Source organism: Crinia signifera, chromosome 1, assembly GCF_055691185.1.
Source record: "Crinia signifera chromosome 1, ASM5569118v1, whole genome shotgun sequence".
Taxonomy (NCBI): domain Eukaryota; kingdom Metazoa; phylum Chordata; class Amphibia; order Anura; family Myobatrachidae; genus Crinia; species Crinia signifera.
In genome coordinates this window covers 49,836,906-49,857,199 of record NC_139217.1, presented here as the reverse complement: position 1 = coordinate 49,857,199, position 20,294 = coordinate 49,836,906, and the positions used below count along the sequence as shown (strand labels likewise).

Below are 20,294 nucleotides of genomic sequence, written 5' to 3'. Positions count from 1 at the left end.
GATCATTGTACAGGGGTGTACACACGGAGCAAATTTGTGCTATTTTCTAAGCAATCTGACTAGATTGCTTAGAAAGTAAGCACAGATCTCTCCGTGTGTATGCTCCGAGAGATTAAATATCTCTTGCTAACTAAGTCAGTGCATGCAGTCCCAATCTAGTTAGATTGCTTAGCACATGACTGCAAATCTCTCTGTGTGTACAGAATGAGAGATACTGATCGCAATCTCTCATTCTAAACAACTACCCGGCCTTTTTTTGCTTAAGCAAAATTGCTAAGAAAAATTGCTTAGCAAAATTGTTTAGCACAAATCACTGCGTGTGTATGTGCTCTGCATGGGAGATCTTGACACCAGCAATATTGCTTAGCAAAATTGCTTAGCAAAATTGCTTAGCACAGATCTCTACGTGTGTATGCCCCTTACTAGGCTTTAATAGTGCTGATGACTGCCAATCTATATAATAAGTTGAAGAGTCTGTGTGCGTGTGTGTGTGTGTGCGTGTCCGACGCATTGCGGACACACCGTGGCACTCAGAGACACCAAATTCAGCAACAAGATACCTCTGGACCCGGTGGTGTGCACCTCGAAGCCGTTTTTGGGAAATTTCACTTAGAATTTTAAAAAACACCAAGTTGTAATTTTCCATCATTGATGTTCGGGGGAAAAGATCGATGATCTGGGAAACCGTTTGCGAAGGAACAACTCCACACCTGATTTCATTGCTGTCATTGAGTATGAATGACACATTCTAACATTATGGTGAAGGCTTTAAACAATTAGGAAATAATTGAGGATATACATAGACCACACAACACACACACACACACATACACATTGTACACGCACGCACACACACAGTACACCACATACGCACACATAGCACACAACACACACATTTATACATAGAGCACCTCACACACTTACACATTGGACAGATACACACACACAACACACCACATGCAGTACAGTACAATACAAATCCATACACACTACAACACACACCCAAAAACAGTACAACAAACACACAGAACACACACACTTAAACATTGCCAGGATACGCAAAGCACACTACACACACATATATATACGTATCACACATCACAAACTTACACATTCGGCAGATACACACAACACGACACTCACAGTACAACACACACCCACATTCACTACAGTACACACCCAAAAACAGTACAATACACAAAACACACACTTAAACATTGCACAGATACACACAGCACACTACACACACAGATTTATACATAGCAAACCTTACGCACTTACACATAGGGCAGATACACACAACACACACACATAACATACATCTAACAGCACAACACACACCCACATTCACCACACACACCCAAAAAACAGTACGACACACACAAAACACACACTTAAACATTGCACAGATACACAAAGACACAACACACACATACTGTATATACGTAGCACACCTCACACACTTACGCATTGGACAGATACATACAATACAACAAACACAACCACATACACTACAACACACACACAAAAACAGTACAACACACACAGAACACATAAAAAATAATTTGCCGTTTATTTAACCGTCTGTACCGGCAAATAAAAACTGTACCTAATGTACCGTTTCTACTTTGTTCCCCATATCCGTCTCTCCAGTCCTCCAGCCTGTCACTTCGCTCCCCGGCCAGTTGCACTGAGAAATCTTTGTCCTGGCCAATGCACCCATTGATCAATACAAAGTGGGTACACTGCACTCACCCTGTTAGTCAATTGGATATCAGGCACTGCTCTGCCTTAAGGGTTTCCCAGACTCTTTTGGTTCATAGATAATGTTTGGTCGATGGGCATGAGCGCTGCATGCATTTATTTGAATGTTATGAGTGTAAGAAGTTGAAGAATAAGACTGAGATGAAGATTTGTCACGTTACAGTGTACAATTTACTCAATAAATCGTGAAAAAAATATGTGTACGTAGAAGTACAGTACATTCAAGAAATGAAAGTAGGATTAAAAAATAAATTCTGATTCAAACTGATAATTGTTTGGATGGCGGTGGGTTGCGAAACAAATCAATAGGTGGAGGGGGTATGGATATTGTGGGCATAATTGGTGTTTGGTACACCTACAGGGGGTCCCCAGTTGATGAGAAATTCTCACTACAGTGTCACCGTAGGGGGATTTCCAATTGGGGTTCAGGTGGTCTTTTAGGGACCCCTTTACAATCCCGTTGGTCTCTTCTCCTGGAGCCTACGGTCTCCCTCAGTGATTGACTATCATTAAGGGAGACTGTAAGCTCAAGGAGAAGAGACCTACAGGATTGTAAAAGGTCCCTAAAAGACCACCTGGACCCCAAGTGGGAATCCCCCTATGGTGACACTGTGACCGTGACACTGTAGTGAAAATCCCATCAGTTGAGGGCCCCCTGTAGGTGTAACAAACACCAATTATGCCCACAATATCCATACCCCCACCTATAGATTTGTTTCACAACCCACCCCATCCAAACAATTATCAGTTTGAATCAGAACTTATTTTTTAATCCTACTTTCATTTCTTGATTGTACTTCTATGTACACTTACATTTTTTTCACGACTTATTGAGTAAATTGTACACTTTGTAACATGGCAATTCTTTTTCTCAGTCTTATTCTTCAACTTCTTAAACTCCAAACCTTATCAATGCATCCATTGATGATTGTGATGGCTGGATCAGTGGATTGGCCCGGCGGGTGTAGGGAAGAATTTGGCCCATTGCACCCATTCCCAGTGGTGCATTACAGTGGTGCGGATAGTGTGCGTCGTGTCATGATGTCATGTGGCCAGGCCCGCGGACCTGCTCCCACACTCAGTGGCTGCCCCACTGTTTGGTAGAGATGCCCGATGCATGTGCTTTACAGATCTCCAGACCTCAGAGACTGCTGCAGGCAGATTCGGTGAGGGGAGCGGCACTGGCAGGGAACGGTGAATTTTTAATTAATTATGGCACGGTAAGTAACGCCACCCCCGGACCCCACGCACTCAGCGCCTGTAATTACACACCCTAGAAACTGTACCATTGAAAGTATAGAAATGGAGGTGTGGCCACGTCCCTTTCTGATTTTGTACCGATTTCTGACCCTCAGATGTTGGAAGATATGTCATACAGTAGGTGCTAAATCTCAGGAGTGGATGTGGAATTCATCAACACATACAAGTTATCAACTCAGGAGCGTTGTGTTTCAAACAACAACACCACACCTGATTTCATTGCCATCATTGAGTATCAATGCAAACACATTCTAACATTATGGTGGAATCTATAACAAATTACAATCTTAGGTCTTTGTCACAGCATACTGTAAGATGACATTTTTCAGCAATTTTGGAAATAAAGAAACCCCAAGGTTTTCCCGGGCAACGCCGGGGGGGTCAGCTAGTCATAGAATATATGGACTAACAGAAGCAAATCATGTCCCTCACCAAATAATTTTTTTGGGGGTAAATTACTAGATAAGAAACTTTTGGCACAGGGGTGTCGTGAAAAAAATTCTGATACCCTAGAGCAGTGGTTATCAACCTCGGTCCTCAGGGACCCCCCCAACAGTGCATGGTCTCCACACAGAGTCACAGGTGAAATAATTACCTCCACCTGTGATCTTTTTAAAATGTGCCAGTGAGTAATTAGTGCACCTGTGAGGTGACCTGGAAAACGCGCACCGTTGGGGGTCCCAGAGGACAGAGGTTGAGAACCGCTGCCCTAGAGCACAGGTGATCAAACTCAGTCCTCAGTACCACACACAGTGCATGTTTTCCAGGTCTCCTTACGCAAGTGAAATAATTAGCTCCACCTGTGGATCTTTTAAAATGTGTCAATGATTAATGGGTGCACCTGTGCACCTGCCGGGTGACCTGGAAAATGTGAACTGTGTGGGGTCCTGAGCTCCTGCTCTAGAGAGCTGTGTGTCAAAAAATGTTTGGGAACCGCTGGGCTAGTGCAATAATTCAGTCATCACCAAATTCATATCATACAGTAGATAGAAGATGAGGATATTTATAAACAGTAATGTAACACGTGACCAACATGTCAAATCTTTATTTTCAGTACCAGTAAAATCACAGACGGAATGTGTGTGCTGGTTGTGGCTATGCGGTTTTTACACAGTAGTTTGTATATTAATATTATGTAAAAAAAGAACAAAGAGAATAAAAAAATGTAGCTGATCTCCGGTGCAAATAAAACAAGGCTTAATGCAATTATGGTCTGAAAATTGGCAGAAATTGGCTGATGTACAATTAAAAGCAAGTTGTCCCTAATTGCTGGCGCAATTATTAAAAACTCTTTCTATTTAGAATGGTTGATACATTTACCCCTAAGTGTAGGTTAGCCATAATATTCTTTTAATCCAGGACAACAAGTATGACAAAGGTTCTTTCAAGCCGGAATTTCACCTGGCTTTAATTGGCCAAAGAACATTGGCCCCCTACACACTATGAACCTAATTCTTGTTGGCTGGGTAAGCAGCAACAATCGCTGCTTACCGAGCGCTGAAACGCTGCCGCGCTGCCAACTCGGATGCGAGGGCACGAGTTCGCTAACACATCCACTAGCAGGAGAGATCATTTGATGGCTCTCCTGCCATCGGAAATAAAAGTCAGTCTCAGATGACTTTTATTTCCTTCCATGTCTGCCGAAGATGTCCTGTGACGTCTCCAACAAATCACACCTTCAACAAATCACACCTTCAACAAACCACACCTTCAACAAATCACACCATCAACAAACCACACCTTCAACAAACCACACCTTCAACAAACCACACCTTCAACAAATCACACTTTTGCATCCATTTACAAAGTCAATAGCACAAACATAGGGGGTGAGATTTAAAAGGATGAGATATTCAGAAAGTGAGAGATTTTGGAAGAAATCTCCAGTTTTTTTAAAGCGGCAATCATTTACACTGCAAAATCAAACTGGTTTTGCTGTGTAAATGATTGCCGCTTTAAAAAAACTGGAGATTTCTTCCCAAATCTCTCACTTTCTGAATATCTCATCCTATTAAATCTCACCCATTATGTTATTCTGATTAACACGCAGCGCTGGGAACTGTGATTTAAATGTCGCCCGCCACTCGTCCAGCTGCCTGACCACCCCTGCCCCCCCTCGCACGCCGAAATCGCCCGCACGGCTGCGAATGGATGTTTTGCATAAACATCCATTTGCAGCCTAGGGGGCGAGTACCACATGATGTGAAACCAGCATGCAAATCTAAGACACTCTCAGGTGTCAGCTGAGCATCAAATGCTGTGAAAGGCACACGCACATCTAAAGTTGCTCAGAGCAACCCTAGATGTGTGTGTGCACTCTGAAGGAAGTGGGCGGGCAGCTGACATCCGGTGATGTCAGCTGCCCGACCACCGCACACCCACGTCATCGGCCCATTAGCATGAGAACGCCCAGCATTCTCATGGAAACGCCAATGAAACGCTGGGCGTTACCATATGCAAATAATCCAGCCCGCCACCTCACGCTCCCCTCCACTCCCACACTTGGGTGCATGCGCCCGGGGAACAATCTGTTCGCCAGGGACGCACACTCCCGGCGTATGTACATGTGCAGAAATTACCCTGCGCATATGCCCACCATCAATGCCCTTGCGAAGATTCTGGTCCATGCGAATGGACCAGAATAAGGGCCATTGTACCTTCTATATCCAATCTCTGTAACATTGTACCATTTACATATCATCTCTGTAACATTGTACCATCTACATCCTATCACTGTAACATTGTATCCTCTACATCCCAGCAGTGTAACATTGTACCCTCTACATCTTATCACTGTAACATTGTACCATCTGCATCCCGGCAGTGTAACATTGTACCCTCTACATCCCAGCAGTATAAGATTGTACCCTCTACATCCCATCACAGTAACTTTGTACCCTGTACATCCTATAACTGTAACATTGGGGCAGACGTATGAAGCTGTAAATAAGGGAGGAGAAATGAGCCAGAGGAGAAGTTGCCCATGGCAACCAATCAGCACTGAACAACTTCTATAATTTGCATAATATAAAATTATACGGAGCAGCTGATTGGTTGCCATGGGCAACTGCTTCACTGGCTCACTTCTCCCTTATCACTGCTTCATACATCTGCCGCATTGTACCATCTACACCCTATAACTGTAACATTGTACCCTCTACTTTCCATCACTGTAACATTGTACCATCTACAACCACCACTGTGACATTGTACCCTGTACATCCCATCTCTGTAACATTATACCCTCTACATCCTATCACTGTAATATACCTGTAGTACCCTCTACATCCTATCACTATAATATACCTGTAGTACCCTCTATATCCTATCACTGTAATATACCTGTAGTACCCTCTACATCCTATCACTGTAATATACCTGTAGTACCCTCTACATCCTATCACTGTAATATACCTGTAGTACCCTCTACATCCTATCACTATAATATACCTGTAGTACCCTCTATATCCTATCACTGTAATATACCTGTAGTACCCTCTACATCCTATCACTATAATATATCTGTAGTACCCTCTACATCCTATCACTGTAATATACCTGTAGTACCCTCTACATCCTATCACTGTAATACACTGTACCTGTAGTACCCTCTACAACCTATCGCTGTAACATTGTACCCTCTACATCCCATCTCTGTAACATTATACCATCTACATCACTGTAACATTGTACCATTTACATCCCATCTCTGTAACATTGTACCATCTACATCCCATCACTGTAACCTTGTACCATGTACATCCTATCACTGTAACATTGTACCCTGTACATCCTATATCTGGGTACTTATATGTTAGTTGGGCGCCCACTAAGCTATTTGTTTAGTTTTCCGCATCCCCTCGCGGGGCTCACTACGCGCGCCACACTTCGGGCTCGGTGGCTGGCAGCGCTCGCCACACTATATGAAATCAACTCCATGCCGACATGGACAGTGGGGGTATGAGCATACTAACTACAGTGGGCGCCCAACTAACACATAAGTACCTATACATGTAACATTGTACCCTCTACATCCCATCACTGTAACATTGTACCCTGTACATCCCATCACTGTAACATTGTACCCTCTACATCCCATCTCTGTAACATTGTACCCTCTACATCCCATCTCTGTAACATTGTACCCTCTACATCCCATCTCTGTAACATTGTACCATCTACATCCCATCACTGTAACATTGTATCCTCTACATCCCATCACTGTAACATTGTACCATCTACATCCCATCTCTGTAACATTGTACCCTCTACATCCCATCTCTGTAATATTGTACCATCTACATCCCATCACTGTAACATTGTATCCTCTACATCCCATCTCTGTAACATTGTACCATCTACATCTTATCACTGTAACATTGTACCATCTACTGTACATCCCATCTCTGTAACATTGTACCATCTACATCCCATCTCTGTAACATTATACCCTCTACATCTTATCACTGTAACATTGTACCATCTACTGTACATCCCATCTCTGTAACATTGTACCCTGTACATCCCATCACTGTAACATTGTACCCTCTACATCCCATCTCTGTAACATTGTATCCTCTACATCCCATCACTGTAACATTGTATCCTCTTCATCCCATCTATGTAACAGTGCCATATACATCAGCATAACATTGTCTAACCAACATTCTGTCACCGTGTACATCCCATCGCAGTGACACTGTGGGCCCAATCATCACTGTGCCTTAAACTGCAAAGATTTAGCCTCCCCTGAGTGTATGTCACACCCAGATCACATTCCATTACTATATCACCTCTACTCTATCATTAGATGACATACATATTACTTACATCCTTTCACTGCAGTATTGTACATCTTATCACTATGGGTGGGATGTGCTGCGGGAATAACCCAAGAAATAGGGCCAAAGCTCAAAAACTTCAGTTCTCTGAGTCTTGGCTGAATTCCGTTATGTACATAGTTCCGGAATGTGATACATTCTGTACTGGAGCCGGTAGGTAAGACCATCTTTATGTGGCATCACCCAATAGAAACCAACGGGCTTCCTTCTTTTCACATTGTCCCTGAGATGGATCCAAGTGGATCCCTCCCAACATGGGATATGTGTTGGTCGACAGGTCATTAGGTTGACACAAGCATTAGGTCGGCAGTCAAAAGGTCGACATGGGGCTTTTCACTGTTTTTTGAGCCGACATGCGCCGACAGGAGGTATTTCATGCCCTATCATCCACTAGGCCGTGGTGAGAGAATAAAATAGTGTGCCAGAAGCATTGCGAGTGAAGCGAGGGGATGCGGTGCACTGGAAACTGTGTCCATGTCGACAGTGTCGACATTCGGGTTAAAAGAGAGTGAATAACCGCATGTCGACCTTTTGACTGTCGACCTTGACTCTGTCGAGCTATTGCTTGTGTCGACCCATTGACATGTCGACCTAAACTCGTGTCGACCTAGAACCATGTCGCCCTAACAGTGTCGACCGAATGCTTGTCGACCAACTTGCTGTAGACCCAACGATCCCAACCCCCCCCTCTGCAGCAGGCATGCAATTAAGGACTCCTGCAATCTCCCTTGAACTTGTCCGTCAGCTTCCCGGGTAACAGGATTGAATATGATACACCGTATACAGTCCTTTTGCATATGATGTATCATATGCGATACTAGCCAAGGCTGCCGGATTTGGTAAATCTTAAGTGCAGCACTTGCGATGTCTGGCTCCAATCCGATGCACACAAGACCAGTGGCGCCGGAACGGGGGGGGCAAGGGGGCAGCTTGCCCCCCCCAAAATTACTGAGGCGCTAAAGACACTTTGCGGGCGGCAGAGCACGCCAGGCTGGAGAGGCGCCGATGTCCCTGCTCTGCGACGCTGTTCCTACCACTGCACCTGTCAACAGAGGTGCTGGCAGCTGTGTGGACATACGGTGCGTTCAAATTAAGACAAGGCAGTGCTACCGCTGCAGTTATATTGCAGAGCGGCCAGCCTTCAGTCAGCTCAGCTAAAACAGCGCGCCCCCTCCCCCTGACCCACGCGAGAATACAGCACGTTGACGTTCTCCCCGCCCAGCAGAGCCTCAAATCAATTTGCTGCTGCGGTCGGCCGCGCTGTGCCTTTCCGCGGCTGCAGTCATCGGCAAAAGAGGAAATGCCCACCTCTCTCCCAGCTACACAAGGCAGCACAAGGCTGCTGTGGGCACCGGTGCAACGAGCGGGAAGTAAGTGCTATAAATGCTGCAACGCAATTCAGGTCACTGGTCAGCAGGATGGGGCACGGGAGACACTGTCCCCCCCCCTTCTGTCACTGTAACCTAACCCCCCTGTGTTCTGTCACAGTCAGACCCCCATGTTCTGTCACTGTCAGCCCCCCTTCTGTCACTGTAACCCCCCCTGTGTTCTGTTACTGTCACCCCCCCCCTGTGTTCTGTCACTGTCAGCCCCCCCTGTGTTCTGTCACTGTCAGCCCCCCCCCCCCTGTGTTCTGTCACTGTCAGCCCCCCTGTGTTCTGTCACTGTAACCTCCCCTGTTTTCTGTCACTGTCAGCCCCCCTGTGTTCTGTCACTGTAACCCCCCCTTTTTTCTGTCACTATCAGCCCCCCTGTGCTCTGTCACTGTCAGCCCCCCCTGTGTTCTGTCACTGTCAGCCCCCCCCCTGTGTTCTGTCACTGTCAGCCCCCCCCTGTGTTCTGTCACTGTCAGGCCCCCTGTGTTCTGTCACTGTAACCTCCCCTGTTTTCTGTCACTGTCAGCCCCCCTGTGTTCTGTCACTGTAACCCCCCCTTTTTTCTGTCACTATCAGCCCCCCTGTGCTCTGTCACTGTCAGCCCCCCCTGTGTTCTGTCACTGTCAGCCCCCCCCCCCGTGTTCTGTCACTGTCAGCCCCCCCCTGTGTTCTGTCACTGTCAGGCCCCCTGTGTTCTGTCACTGTAACCTCCCCTGTTTTCTGTCACTGTCAGCCCCCCTGTGTTCTGTCACTGTAACCCCCCCTTTTTTCTGTCACTATCAGCCCCCCTGTGCTCTGTCACTGTCAGCCCCCCCTGTGTTCTGTCACTGTCAGCCCCCCTGTGTTCTGTCACTGTAACCCCCCCTGTGTTCTGTCACTGTAACCCCCCCTGTTTTCTGTCACTGTAACCCCCCTGTGTTCTGTCACTATCAGCCCCCCTGTGTTCTGTCGCTATCAGCCCCCCTGTGTTCTGTCGCTATCAGCCCCCCTGTGTTCTGTCGCTATCAGCCCCCCTGTGTTCTGTCGCTATCAGCCCCCCTGTGTTCTGTCGCTATCAGCCCCCCTGTGTTCTGTCGCTATCAGCCCCCCTGTGTTCTGTCACTGTAACCCCCCCTGTGTTCTGTCGCTATCAGCCCCCCTGTGTTCTGTCGCTATCAGGTGTATAATGCCCACGTGTATATGCCGCTGCCCTGTGTATAATGCCCATGCGTAAATGCCGCTGCCTTGTGTATAATGCCCACGCATATATGCCGCTGCCCTGTGTATAATGCCCATGCATATATGCCGCTGCCCTGTGTATAATGCCCATCCATATATGCCGCTGCCCTGTGTATAATGCCCACATGTATATGCCGCTGCCAGTGTGTATAGTGCCCGGGGGTAACATATAGCAATTTAGGGGGCGCCAAAATGAGATTATATCTTGCCCCCCCCAACCTAAAAACGTTCCAGCGCCCCTGCACAAGACAATGCATCAGATCGGTATCGGAGACAAAACAAATAGGTTTTTGCCACTGTTCAGCAAAATCGGGTGAAAGGGGCCCAAATTGTATAAATGTATGGCCAGCTTTAATAAAGCGCAGCACAGTAACAAGCTCTTTTTGCAGCCCCTGCCCCTGCTAATGCCACTTCATATATCTGGTCAATGCTGACATCACACTAAGATCATATTGCAAATACAATACGTATTGCAGCTGAGAACAATAGAATAGCCATGGCCAAAGGAGCAAAGATGAAACTTGCTCCTACTGTATATCCCCTATATCCTATGGCTGCAACACTGTATCGCTTACATCCTATAATATCGTACCATCTACATCCAATCATCCCATCACTGTTAATTTACATTGTATAATCTACTGTATACATACCAGTGTGTACATCCCATCACCACTGCATCACCTACAGTACATCCCCTCACCACTGCATCACCTACATTACATCCTCTCACCACTGTATCACTTACAGTACATCCCCTCACCACTGCATCACCTACAGTACATCCCATCACCACTGTATCACTTACAGTACATCCCATCACCACTGTATCACTTACAGTACATCCCATTACCACTGTATCACCCACTGTACATCCCATCACCACTGTATCACCCACAGTACATCCCATCACCACTGTATCACCCACAGTACATCCCCTCACCACTGTATCACCTACAGTACATCCCATCACCACTGTATCACCTACAGTACATCCCCTCACCACTGTATCACCTACAGTACATCCCATCACCACTGTATCACCTACAGTACATCCCCTCACCACTGTATCACCTACAGTACATCCCATCACCACTGTATCACCTACAGCACATCCCCTCACCACTGTATCACCTACAGTACATCCCATCACCACTGTATCACCCAGTGTACATCCCATCACCACTGTATCACCCACAGTACATCCCATCACCACTGTATCACCTACAGTACATCCCATCGCCACTGTATCACCCAGTGGCGTAACTAAGTTTTGGGCGCCCCCCCCCCGCCCCTCACCCCCAATCCCCCGCCGCCCATGCAACCCCCCCCCCCCCCCCCACCCAATCCCCTGCAGCCTTACCTATCGCGCTGGTCCCGGCGGCTCCGTTCTTCTTCTGCTGAGGACCACCACAAAATGGCCGCCCCCATACAGCAGACAGTTTCAGAGAACTGTGTGCTATATGGGGGCGGCCATTTTGTGGTGGTCCTCAGCAGAAGAAGAACGGAGTCGCCGGGACCAGCGAGATAGGTAAGTCTGCGGGGGGGGGGGGTAACTATAGCACCGCAACCCCCCGGCGCCCCCACATGCACAGCGCCCCCCCGCGGTGGCGGGGGCTGCGGTGCTATAGTAACGCCGCTGGTATCACCCACAGTACATCCCCTCACCACTGCATCACCCACAGTACATCCCCTCACCACTGTATCACCTACAGTACATCCCCTCACCACTGCATCACCCACAGTACATCCCCTCACCACTGTATCACCTACAGCACATCCCCTCACCACTGTATCACCTACAGTACATCCCATCACCACCGTATCACCTACAGCACATCCCCTCACCACTGTATCACCTACAGTACATCCCATCACCACTGTATCACCTACAGTACATCCCATCACCACTGCATCACCCACAGTACATCCCCTCACCACTGTATCACCTACAGTACATCCCATCACCACTGTATCACCTACAGTACATCCCATCACCACTGTATCACCTACAGTACATCCCATCACTGTATCACCTACAGTACATCCCATCACCACTGTATCACCTACAGTACATCCCCTCACCACTGTATCACCTACAGTACATCCCATCACCACTGTATCACCTACAGTACATCCCATCACCACCGTATCACCTACAGCACATCCCCTCACCACTGTATCACCTACAGTACATCCCCTCACCACCGTATCACCTACAGCACATCCCCTCACCACTGTATCACCTACAGTACATCCCCTCACCACCGTATCACCTACAGCACATCCCATCACCACCGTATCACCTACAGTACATCCCCTCACCACCGTATCACCTACAGTACATCCCATCACCAGTACATCCCATCACCACCATATCACCTACAGTACATCCCTTCACCACTGTATCACCTACAGTACATCCCTTCACCACTGTATCACCTACAGTACATCCCTTCACCACTGTATCACCTACAGTACATCCCATCACCACTGTATCACCTACAGTACATCCCTTCACCACTGTATCACCTACAGTACATCCCATCACCACTACATCACCTACAGCACATCCCCTCACCACTGTATCACCTACAGTACATCCCCTCACCACTGTATCACCTACAGTACATCCCATCACCACTGTATCACCTACAGTACATCCCTTCACCACTGTATCACCTACAGTACATCCCATCACCACTGTATCACCTACAGTACATCCCATCACTGTATCACCTACAGTACATCCCATCACCACTGTATCACCTACAGTACATCCCCTCACCACCGTATCACCTACAGTACATCCCCTCACCACCGTATCACCTACAGTACATCCCTTCACCACTGTATCACCTACAGTACATCCCATCACCACTACATCACCTACAGCACATCCCCTCACCACTGTATTACCTACAGTACATCCCCTCACCACTGTATCACCTACAGTACATCCCATCACTGTATCACCTACAGTACATCCCATCACCACTGTATCACCTACAGTACATCCCATCACCACTGTATCACCTACAGTACATCCCCTCACCACAGTATCACCTACAGTACATCCCTTCACCACTGTATCACCTACAGTACATCCCTTCACCACTGTATCACCTACAGTACATCCCCTCACCACTGTATCACCTACAGTACATCCCCTCACCACTGTATCACCTACAGTACATCCCTTCACCACCGTAGCACCTACAGTACATCCCCTCACCACTGTATCACCTACAGTACATCCCATCACTGTATCACCTACAGTACATCCCCTCACCACCGTAGCACCTACAGCCTATTAATGCATCATATTGTATAAAGCTATCTGCATCATATCACTGTAACATGGTATCGAACATTGGATGCTCTGAGACAATGGAGGTCATTCTGATTGACTCGCAAAGCTGCAATATTCGCAGTTTTGCAAGTCATTTTAACGCCACCCAGACAAACGACTGCCGCACGAACTGTGAATCTCCACGCACGCATGCAAATGGATGTTTTGCATAAACATCCATTCTCAGATTGCGTGCGGGGCAGAAATCATTCGATGGTTGCTGACCATCGAATGATATTTCTAGCGCTCACAGATCTAAGATACTCTCTGGTGATCTGCGGGCTCCCTGTACGGGAAGCGGCCGGACAGCTGACATCCTCTGACGTCACAAAACATCGCTCCCCAGTGCAAACTTGCAGGGGAGCGAGGCGACTAGAATGAGGGCCAATGTATCAAGCAATCTGCTGCATAGAACTAAAACATTACCGGGCATTTAGCTTTCACCAGGACGCAGTATAGAGCTTTCTGCAGCATATATTGAAACACTATCAAACGGCCTGCAGTACTGTATGTATTGGACCATTGTATCATTGCATTTACTGAAGCCTTTTATTACGTTATCTACAGTACTGTATAGACTGAAACATTGGAGGAAAGGTAACAGGGTGAGAGAATCAGAAAGTGAGAGATTTGGGGGTATGGGTGAAAACCGGACCAACACAAAACCTCCGGACCGCCGGACCGGACATCAAACTCTGCATTTTGTAGCTTGTAGCCTCCGGTCCGGGGGGTGTCCTGTCCGGGGGGGCTGCCTGTCACACCTGTCACCAGGTAGAGGAGGGGGGGTAGAATAAAGCCTCCCTGTATGGTCCGGGCATGTATCAAAAACCGGACGGTCCGAACCACCCAGGGAGGCTGTAATCTCCCCTCCCCAATGTCCCTGGTGATAGCTATCACAGGGACCCCCCCGGACAAGACACCCCTGGACAGGACACCCCCCGGACCGGACCCTCCAAGCTCCGGACTGCAGATTTTGATGTCCTGTCCGGCAGTCCGGGGTTTAGTCTGGTCCGGTTTTTACATAGTCCCGAGATTTGGTAAGAAATCTCCAGGTTTTGTTAAAGCGGCAATCATTTACACTGCAAAACCAGTATGATTTTGCAATGTAAATGAAATGCCGCTTTAAAAAAATCTCTCACTTTCTGATTCTCTCACCCTGTTACATTTCACCATTTAGGGTCGATCTTATTAACCCCGAATGGTGCGGATGATTCACGAGTTCATCACGGCACCGGGGCCCTTATTCTGAACTGAGCGGTACGGCCCGCGTGCGGCCGTACCGCCGATGTTTTCACTCTGCACATGCGCAGAGGTCAATCTGCGCATGTGCAGGCGAAATCGCCGCACATAAAGTTTCTACGCCGCAAAGGGGGCGTATAGGGGCGTGAGGGGCTTCATACCCTCATTTCCCTATGCATACGCCCCGCGTTTCATGGGCGTTCCCATGCAAACGCGGGGCGTATGCATGGTAATGAGGCTATGACGCCAGTGATGGGGGCGGAAAGCTGACATCGCCGGATGTCAGTTCTCCGCCCCCATACAAGCTTTCACACGGACGATTGTCCGTGTGGTCTCAGCTTGCGGGAGCTGGTGGGGCGTGCGGCCCTGCCTTCGATGGTCGCAGACCATCGAATGCAGGGGGCAGCTCCCACCATGGTGGAGGCGTACGCCCCACCATTTTCATGCGGATCGCCAGCCGTCCGTGTACGGACGGCCGTGGCGATCCGTATTGTGGGCGGGGATTGGTTTGTGCGGCCGGAGCACCGTATGCGGCTCCGGCCGCACAGATCTGAATAAGGGCCCGGGTGCACTTAACGGCGGGCCGAATTCACTGGAAAGTGCTTGCTCCTCCACAGGGGTGCGAGCAATTTTCGGCGAATTAAGCCCTGCGAAGGATGTGAGTTAGGCTTAATTCGGGTGCCGTTTTCAGCGTTCAAACGTCACCAGAAAGGCAGCTCGCACCCTTCAGGGTTAATAGAATCGACCCCTTTGTATTAAGTGATCTGCAGCTCAGTAGTGACACATTCTGCCGAGCAATCTGCGATCTGTCCCAATGGCTGAACACCTGTAATAAAATGATCTGCAGTATATAAGGAAACAGCGTATGCAGCATTGACTGACACATCTTCCCAGGCGATCTGCGGCTCTGTACAGAAATGTTGCACCGGGCCATGAAGTAAGTGTGACAGCCAGAAACTTCCAGGGCACACCCCCTGCCAACACCTCTCGCCCTCCCTGAGCCCTGCACAGCTGGCTGCACTTCACATCCTATGGGCTGTTTCACACAGTACGGTTCCTGCCGCACGGTGAAATCCCGTACGGTCAGGGAGCCGCGCCGCACTCAGAATTTTATAATGGCAGGGATGGCCACAGCCCGGCAGCCGTCCCTTCCAGTGGGGGGATCCGGCTGCAGCCGTGCGGCCGGGCCGTGGCCGTCCCGTGTGAATGGACACAATAGTGTCCATTCACAACTGCTGAGTGCGGCACGGCTCCCTGGCCGTACGGGATTTCACCGTGCGGCAGGAACCGTACTGTGTGAAACAGCCCTATCACTAGCAATCCATCATTGCACCAACACTTCCCCAGACATACTGTATCACACATCCTATTCCCATTCCAATCTCTGCAGTCTCATCAATTATTATCTCATATATGTGCTATCTTATGTGTGTGTGTGTATGTATGTATATATATATATATATATATATATATATATATATATATATATATATATATATATATATATAATGTACACCCGGAGGTTACTCTGAGACCAAGATCCCTGGGATAGTAACGGTCCCAGCTGAATGCTGTGCAATCCTCCATACAGTGTGTGGGTGCATTGCAGCAATGGGATCCTGAGAGTGCAGAAGACAGATCCAGCTTATGTTATACCGCCTGGGCCGTTGGATAATGCCTCACATGGAACATCTCGGTTTGGGGAAGTTCTCTTCGTATGACTTGTACTGTACTTGTTAATCAGATCCCCCAAAGGACGCCCCAGTGATTTGCAGCAGTAGCTATAGAAATGTGCAGACCGGATAAAACCGGTTCCCAGCAACTGCGATGCCACCTGATACTTTATATTCTTATTCTCTGGATAAACCAATGGCGGTTTGGATTGCGGTTGTCCCATGGAACCTGACTGCACGCAACACTTTATTTGATCCAGATTGTGCACCTCACCCATTCTGTGCATAATAACTTGAAAAGAATTGTATTGAAGAAATATGGAACTATTGGGTGCCTCTGACATCCTGTGACAGTGACCAGCATGTGACACAGGTACTCAGCTCAGGGGTACCAGGATAGACATGCCATCCCCTGGCAGCTACCATCTAACTACATACATATATATATATATATATATATATATATATATATATATATATATACACACACACACTATGAATACAGCAATCACATCCACTTCACTTGTGCTGAGCATCTGCAATGTCACAGTAGCAGCAGCAGCCCATGCACTGACTGGCAGGTCCAGCAGCCTGGCCTGCACTGCAGCTATACTGGGTGCATCCCTGGCACAGCACAATCAGCAGCAGCAGCACTGGTACTTACATATGATCACAGCATAGACGCACTGGAGCACTGGCTGGTGTTTTAACCCTCTAAATGCTGAGCTAGGAATCCTTTCCTTAATGCCATCATAAAATATTCTCCTGGCCACCTCCTGGTCTGTGGGTTGGAATTCACGGATATACAGTTGTTCCTTAATGACATCCTTCTCCCCCACACCTGAATGGGGGGCCGCCAGTGGAGAGGAGGTGCTGGTGGTAGGGGATGCACTGGGCAGCGGGGGCCACATCTGAGATGGGACAATCAGGGGGTCCTTCTGGGGTCCCGGCATGGAGCTGTGATCATCTGCCAGTATTCCCGTCTCACAAACCATTTTTGGAGGAAGATAATGCATGCAAGAAGCCAGTAGTGCAGCAGAGGGGTCAGATGCGCCGGGGGTGCAGAGGGGTCAGGTGCGCCGGGGGTGCAGAGGGGATGGGAGCTCACAGCAGCTGGGAAGGAAGCGGTACAGAATGTGCTCTGCATGTTACACCACTACTGTATTTATATTGCAGCAAAGCCGGCACACTCTGCATCCAGGGAGCTCCCAGGGTCCTAGCACCGAATACATTGGCCAGCATTGTCCTCCATGTGATGCCGCCTGGGTGGAGTAATGAAAGGAATCACCCCCTCCCCTCCTGCACTTATTCTGTGCAATGGTCAATTACCCCGTCACTTACGCTGTCATGCTGCTGATTCTGAAGCACATGGCCGGGGCTGCGTGCCGGTGGGAGGCCGGCTGCTGCGTGCCGGTGGGAGGCCGGCTGCTGCAATGCTGACACCCAATGCAGTCAGTGATTAGACGGTGCATTGCTGACACCCACAGTGCAGTGATTTGACCCTGTGCAATGCTGATACCCAGTGCAGTGATGAGACCCTGTGCAATGCTGATACCCAGTGCAGTGATGAGACCCTGTGCAATGCTGATACCCAGTGCAGTGATGAGACCCACAGTGCAGTGATGATGAGACCCTGTGCAATGCTGACACCCACAGTGCAGTGATGATGAGACCCTGTGCAATGCTGACACCCACAGTGCAGTGATGATGAGACCCTGTGCAATGCTGACACCCACAGTGCAGTGATGAGACCCTGTGCAATGCTGATACCCAGTGCAGTGATGAGACCCTGTGCAATGCTGATACCCAGTGCAGTGATGAGACCCACAGTGCAGTGATGATGAGACCCTGTGCAATGCTGACACCCACAGTGCAGTGAGGAGAGACCCTGTGCAATGCTGACACCCACAGTGCAGTGATGAGACCCTGTGCAATGCTGACACCCACAGCGCAGTGATGAGAGACCCTGTGCAATGCTGACACCCACAGTGCAGTGATGAGACCCTGTGCAATGCTGACACCTCCCTGTGCAATAGACGGTGACCCTGTGCATTTCTAATACCCAGAATGATAAGACCCTGTGCAACTGATCCTGTACAATGATGAGACCCAGTGCATTGTGCAATGCTGCTACTGTACATATAGCAATGTAGGCTCATGTTGTCACAGATCCATTCATCCTATAAGAAGCGCTGCGCACATGTACTTGCTGGGTCTGCTGCTGCCTGGAGATATTGCTGATTTGCTGTATGTTGCTGTGAGTTACATTGCCAAGTGCACAGGACGTTTTCTCAGGGGAAACTTTTTTTTTAAATCTCTCCACTCCAGGGACGAAACTAGGGGGTTCTTGCATTCTAGAAAATTGGGACTATGTAAAAACTGGAACCGTCTAAGACCCCTGGACAGCCGGACCGGACATCAAGATCTGAAGTCCCGAGCTTGTAGTGTTTGGTCCAGGGGGGGTGTCCCGTCTTGGGGGTGTCCTGTCCGGGGGTATGCCAGTGATAGCTTTCACCAGTGACATGTGGAAGGGGAGATTACAGCCTCCTCGTGTGGTCCGGACCGTTCCGGTTTTTGCTACATGCCCGGACCATACAGGTGACCAACCGTCCCGGTTTGCCCAGGACTGTCCCGGTTTTGACTCATAAATCCCGCGTCCCGGGCCAAACCCATCCCGGGACGCGGAAAGTCCCAGTTTTAAGTAACTCAAAATGTTGGTGGATTCAGGCATGGCAAATAGAACATCTGTCAACTCTGGAGATATTAGGCAGCGCGGCATTTTGATCTGGCGACTATCCCGGAAGCGCCGGGTGGCGGGAAGAGCTCATTCTCGTTGGCGGGAAGATGCCCGTGATATTCGCTCTACCGACTTCCGCGACAAGTCGCACTCCCGCACACCAACTCTCCCGGCGATTACAGCAGGACGCAGCTAGCCCGGCGCCGGCGGTTCATGTCACAATATTCTGTCCCTTCTGTCCACGACTTCACCCTTCACGCTAACATTATTAGGGGCTGGCAGGTACGCAACTAACGCCAGTGTTTACGAAAGGTCAGTTGTTGACACTGCTCTCTTCTGGTAAGCCTTTTATTCTGAATTAATTCATTACAATAACTTGTTTCTTTCGCACTGTCTTTTCCTAAACAATGCAGATGCACTGATAAGAAGCAATGAAGTATTGAAATAATTGAGGGTGCTCCTGTAGTCTGTAGACCTGCTGTGCACTGGTGTTGGCAACATCATGTTGGATTTGCATGATGGAACACATGAACTGAATGCAAATAACAAAAATCTTAAATACTTAAATATATGACAAAGTGGTCTATAGAAAAAAATCCCTGAGAGTGGACTTATTGCCTCTCCGAATCAGAATCATCTTTATTGGCCAGGTATACTTGCGTATGCTTGGAATATTTTGTGGTAACAGTGCAGCATCAAGCAGGGAACACAAGGGGGGTGGGAAGAGAGGCATAAACATACATCACATACATTTCACATATATCTAGAACAGTTCGAGTTAGTATTTGGTACGTTCAATACGGTTTAGTTGGTGGACAGCTATTGGGAAGAAGC

The 20,294-nt window shown here is 48.3% G+C and overlaps 1 protein-coding gene and 1 long non-coding RNA gene across 2 annotated transcripts in view; one reads left to right on the top strand and one right to left on the bottom strand.

Annotated features, from left to right (window-relative positions):
• Positions 1 to 17,983, bottom strand: part of NAT8L (N-acetyltransferase 8 like) — a 43,289-nt gene extending 25,306 nt beyond the window's left edge. The window contains exon 1 of the mRNA XM_083151329.1: positions 17,388 to 17,983. Within this exon, the coding sequence (XP_083007455.1) occupies positions 17,388 to 17,739 (352 nt within the window). The 5' untranslated portion in view covers positions 17,740 to 17,983. The remainder of the gene's footprint in view (positions 1 to 17,387) is intronic.
• Positions 16,729 to 20,294, top strand: part of LOC146011477 (uncharacterized) — a 150,396-nt gene continuing 146,830 nt past the window's right edge. Inside the window, exon 1 of the long non-coding RNA XR_014444947.1 lies at positions 16,729 to 17,096. This is a non-coding gene — a long non-coding RNA (uncharacterized LOC146011477). The remainder of the gene's footprint in view (positions 17,097 to 20,294) is intronic.